The 6,000-nt window shown below is 34.0% G+C and overlaps 1 protein-coding gene across 4 annotated transcripts in view; it reads left to right on the forward strand.

Annotated features, from left to right (window-relative positions):
- The window catches only part of LOC150101293 (uncharacterized), a 117,224-nt gene extending 113,886 nt beyond the window's left edge, over positions 1-3,338 (forward strand). For all 4 annotated transcript variants that reach the window (XM_090400135.1, XM_090400138.1, XM_090400140.1 and 1 more), the window contains one exon: positions 3,060-3,338. In XM_090400135.1, coding sequence (XP_090256261.1) covers positions 3,060-3,101 — 42 coding nt within the window. In that variant the 3' untranslated portion in view covers positions 3,102-3,338. The remainder of the gene's footprint in view (positions 1-3,059) is intronic.
- The last annotated feature ends 2,662 nt before the right edge of the window (positions 3,339-6,000 follow it).

Here is a 6,000-nt window from a genome sequence, read left to right on the forward strand (position 1 = left end):
GATCAGGTTGCGAAGCGCACAGCCACTAGGCTAACCGTGCGGACATAATCTTACTATATCCTTCATTTCCAGAAGGGGATGGTGTGTATCCCAGCGTATATCATAAACTGAAAGCGCGCCGATTTATTGTTAAAAGTAATTTTGGAAGATTTCTCACAGCATATTTTGATAGGCAATAAAAAAATAAATAATAAAATAACTGCAAACAAATGGCAACTCTTTCTCCCGTACTTCACATCCTGAGAATCAATCCATACGAAACTCCTGTGTCAGTCCACTTCTAACATAAATAACAATAGTGTGTCATTTGAATTATCTGAATAAACTTAGGGTTTGTTTGTGACCAAAACACCAAATGCAAAATTGTTTCCATATTATTTTTTCTCTACATTGTTAAAAATGATAATACAAAATCCGACGTGCCAGCTAATGAATATTTGTTAGTTAAAGCATATATTCATTTTCACGTGATTATTTAATGCGATTATATATACAGTAGTGAACAAATTAATCCAAACAAGGCTGAATATCGTCAAGTTTTTGGTTTTGGTTTGGTTTTTCTTTCAGTTAACAATAATTTTGGTTTCGGTTTCGGTTTAGGTTTTAGTTCACCATTTTAGTTGAGTGCTGCGTATTCTAACTGTTTTATCTGTCTCTACGATGTTTATTAATAGCGTTGTGCGGTTTAATGGTATAAACAAGTTGACATTCGTAGTACGTAGTATTTTCATTTTGTGTAGCTATAAAATGGATACACCTCCAAGAAAGCGTTGAAAAATATGTACTCTTTCTCTTCACACATCCATTACTCAAGGACAAATTGTCAATGAGTGCGGTGTTCGTTTGGATACTGTTAATGCGATTTTACAGATGTCTAGTGAGACAGGTACCTTTTATCCTGACAGAAAAAAAAAGTGTGGGTGAAAAAAAAGAAATTACTCTTACTCAAGATCGTTTACTAGTTAGGAAAAGCAAAATGAATCCAATATTGTCTACTGTGGACAAATAGAGACTTGGCAGTTAGTGGGATTAATGTTTCTGACATGACAGTCCCTCGAATATTGTTACAAGCAGAGAGGACAACTGTTGACGAAGGCTATGCAAAAAAAGAGGCTCCAGTGGGCAAAAGTGTACAAACGATTAGACTGTTGGAAGTGGAAGAAGGTTATTTTCTCAGATGAGAGCCATTTCTTTGTCCAAATCCTATGTTCGCAAATCAGCGGCCGAGAAGACTTCTCCCGCCCACCTTCAACAAGCTACTAAGCATCCAGCTAAAAGATGTTCTGGGGTTGTTTTACACATGACGGTCCAGGATCACTTGTGCTTGTTTTCAGTAAGATGAAAAGTGACCAAAACTTAAAAATATATTGGAGAAAGGAGTGTTCCTACAGATCCAGAAAGACAAAGAACTCACTTCCAACAGGATCTCACTTTATGCCACTCTTAAAAAAGAGTGAAAGAGTTCCTCAAAATCATGACATCCAATGACCAGGCTCTTGATATTAACCCAAGAGAAAATTTGTGGGCATAGTGAAAAAAGAGTTGGAAAATTAAATTGTGTCACAAAGGATAATACAACCCATTATAAAAGTATGATTTCGAGATGCAAAAACAAGAAACTATGCTTTCCATTGGCAGAGTCTATGCACTTAGGAACAGAGGAGCACGTATAAATTATTAGGTAAAGTTGGAGTTTAATTTTTATAATTTTATTGTGAAATTAAAATTTTTCTTTAAAAGTGTGTGTGTGTGTGTGTGTGTGTGTGTGTGTGTGTGTGTGTGTGTGTGTGTGTGTGTGTGTGTGTGTGTGTGTGTGTGTGTGTGTGTGTGTGTGTGTGTGTGTGTGTGTGTGTGTGTGTGTGTGTGTGTAGAAATTCAAAGTGTTTGTCAGGAATGTAATTTCTGCTAAATATTTTTCACATTATTGATGGGAAGGGATAAGAGAAGGAACAAGAAGAGAAACAAAAACACAAAAAAACTCGTCGTGAACTGCATTTTACACATTTGGTATTAATAATCCATTCGCTTCTAGCTGGATATGAAGGATCTATTTCATGGCAAATCTATAGGCTATGTATTGCAAAAAAAGCAAGAACAGTTGGCCGTCGAATGGTTCACTAATTACTATCTGCTACTAGTATTCTGCTGACGCAGAAAATTCGACTGCTCGGAGACATCTTTTGTTTTTCTTAGCGCGTCCGTTTTCCCTGAACTAATGAGAAGCGGATGATATTAATTTTCCAACGTAAATAGATCATTGCAATTGGTGGTCTGTGCTTCACTTAATGCACTGAAATTTATTACGAAAAGTGAATCCTATTAAAACCAGGAATTTTATATTTTATTATTATCTACTTACATGGATATGTGAATCAGTAGATTAGAAGCCTCGAGTTGAGCATATGACGCTATTTATACTTACATGGATATGTAAATCAGTAGATTAGAAGCCTCGAGTTGAGCATATGACGCTATTTACAACGGAATTGTAAACAGAACAGCAAATTTTGTTTAACATAATATTAAAATGTTATCGTTGAATGCTTTTGCGTTTAAAATATTAGAAATTTTTAATAATCAAAATCCGTTTATTCAATACGAATTTCCATAGTTGTTTCTAAACTGTTACATTTCTTCGTTAAAATATAAAACAAAATAAAGTAAACGTGTTTTAATACTTAAGAAAAGTAACCAATATTTAAATTATTTCTTTCCTTGTTTACTTCCAAAGACTTAATTAGTACGCATTCGGTTCTCATTACCAAGCTAGATGCAGATGTCAATTACGAGTATGAAAATCTTAGTAATTTTTGATCTGTAGACGATAGCATAGGAAGAACATCGTGGCGTTGTATCCTGTTTGGTTTAGTAACCAAATTAGAATAAATTAGTAAAGCTGTTAGAAGATCTGGCTTTATGGATTATTTATGCATATTATATCGGTTATCTTGATATGACATTTGTATATAATGTTATATAAATAGCGAATTTTTGACAAATATAATTTTTGTTTCTTTTCATATCATTTTTTTAATCATTCTGTATTGGTTTTTTTACAGAAAGACTATGAGTTCCGAACTCCCTGGGCAGCTAGCGCTTAGAGAAACGTGTCGAGAAAAACCAGATCATGTGTTCGAACGGTTTCATTAATGAAACATCTTGTTAACTTAAGGCTTCATTCACCAATGATATTGCAACTTCTCACCGTGATGATAAATTGAAACATACTTTGTATCCTCGCCAGATGTATGCATGCAAGTGTGGTATGCTCACATACAATACTCATATACGTTCCCAAGGACAGTGTTAATTTATTAAAAATATACATATTTTCATCTAATCTTTGTGTGTGGATTATTTATGTACAAAACAAAGCATAAATCAAGTACCACCTGTAAACACTTCACAAATTTGGACGAACATTTCTCGTCCAAATTCAAAGCTATCTCACAAAATACGAAAACAAAAGAAATAATATTGTAAAGATGACATCAGTAATTCACATCTGTATTAATACGTAATCACAGTTTTAGCCAGATAGAACTATATTAAATATCTAAAGCGTTAATGTGCTTAAAATAAGAGCTATGCTTGTGAACAGGTATTTAATCCATATTAAAAAAAAAAAAAAAACATCAAGAGTTTTTCCTAGTAATATAGTGATTGTCGTTCAGACAGGTCCAGATTCACACTGTCTTGTTGGTTAGTCTCTTCAAACTTTCTGGGTCTGAAGCAAATGTCACAAGAGTAACACGTAAATACACAACAAAAAGAGAAAGAGGAGGGAAAGACGAAGGGCAAAGGCTAATTGCGGAACAACAAAATTAAACTTCCCAAGTACATCACGAATCAGTTTAACTGCATTTCATTAATAACTGGAGGAATGACAGGCACAGATGTTGCGGTAATTATCATTTTTCCAAGTAAAATTGTAATTTGCATCACTTCACATGCCCTACGGAAAATTAATAGGGAATCTTATTCGCAATAACAACAGTGCATCGAGAATCAGTACAACTCTCATTACTCATTACAGTACTATGAATTTTCCATGCTTGCCAGAGTCAATGATACTGATATCAATGAAAGCTTCTCTCACATTGTCCAATCCAGGTAACCCTCGTATAACGTGGTACTTATACAATGCAGTTTCGATATAAGACGGTCTACAAATTGTAGTAACCCTTTAACGTTTCATATATTTTTCAACGCGCGACTTAAAAATCAAATTTTACCTTCGTTAAATTTGCGTCTGCCCTTATCGCGCATGTAGTTATAAGTAGCGAATTTATATTAGGGGAAATACCCTTTCGCACGCACATGTACGTCAATTGTTTACCGTATAAAGTATTTATTGTTGAAAATTGTCTTTGTTTTCTGCTAGGAAAGCGCATTAAAAATCAATCATAAATGTGTTAATCTCAAGCTGAGCACTTTAGTTTTTGGTGAGTTACATACAATATGTAATGCTTTTTTTTGTGTAAAAAAATTTTTTTCTAGTAATGGCCATTTAGTGCTTTTGCGATATGGTTGAAAACTAAATTAGTGAATTAATTGATGTAAAAATAGATTTAAATGAGGTGGAACTGGTAGAATTAATAGATGAAGTCGAACCAAATGGCGGGGAAAGTTCTGCCGAAGATTCTGATTGTGATGACTCCGTTAAAGAATTCAGTTTAAAGAAATTAGCGGAAGGATGAGACTTGGCAAGAAAGTTATTGGATAATGATCTCTCAATGGAGCGCTCCGGAAAATTCACGAGACAATTGGATATTTGTTTAGTTCTGTATTATGAACTTAATAAAAAAATTGCAGCATAGTGGTAAGCAAGATCTTATTACTGACTTCGTGATAACTAAACCAACTGAAGTATGCAATGAGAATTATACAAATGATGTTCAAGAGATTTCAAGGGATGACGACGTCCGGCCACTCGTAAATAAAGAACATCTACGAAATGTTAGTTTTGAAGAGAGTGATGACAATTAAAATATATACATAATATGTATGAATTTTGGTACTTTTAAAGGAATCAAAAGATTCCTTTAAATGAAGCTGACGCCTCGTCTGTGGCTCAGAACAGAAGCATTTAATTGTTCAATTACTGATATCAAATTTCGGGATACAGTTTCTTTAAAAAGCTTCCTAACTGATTTATAAGACTCTATGCAACTAAATACAGAATCGCAGTCATAATAACAAATTTAAATGAACATTTTGTTCCGGATTAAAACCAAGAATTCTTATCACTGGACGTACTTTATTTTTGAACTAATTACTTCTTAGAAACAATTATCTCAATGGGAAAAGATGCAGCAATGAAGAGTTTCTTCTTTTTTTTTCTCTCATCTTTTTCATCGTTTCTTTTTTTCTTTTCCTATTTCACTACTTTGTACAGGTCAGCACTTCACTATTTACTAAGAACTTTATCTTGTTAAGTAAATAAGACAGGCATCCGATGAGCGACGTTTCCGCAGCTAATGAGCAGCAATATTCTGTTTACCCCAAGGAATGCGTTTCAGAGAACCATTATGCTAAACAGGATTGTTTTATCATCGTGCATAGCGAAGAATGGCCGGAACGATAATCTGAGACTATTAAGCAATAAGCAAATAATAATAAAATTATTGATAATAACACTGCAATGCAATGAATATCAACGAATACTAATATCGTAGTGGAATACCTTGAGAAAAGATTTAGCCTTGCATTAATCGTTATTAATAAACTATTTCACTGTTCTTGTTTTTATGCAATTCAGAATATAAGTATAAGGCACATTCAGTTTCTAAGAATTGCTTCGTAAGCGACATCAGTACAGAATGAGACAGGAAAAACAGTGTGTTTGTGTGGGTGTGTTCTCCTGGCAATTTTGAAGTCATCAATCTTTACTTTGTTCCATTTCTCTTGTATGACAAACAGGAATTGCGCACAGGTCTGGTCTTTTTCAACCAGACGACGTCTGTGCTTTTTTGTTATTTATGCATGTAAAATCACAAT

The sequence above is a fragment of the Typopeltis vanoorti genome, chromosome 11 (genome assembly GCF_054136105.1).
Source record: "Typopeltis vanoorti isolate ZY-2024b chromosome 11, IOZ_Tvanoo_1.0, whole genome shotgun sequence".
Taxonomy (NCBI): Eukaryota; Metazoa; Arthropoda; class Arachnida; order Uropygi; family Thelyphonidae; genus Typopeltis; species Typopeltis vanoorti.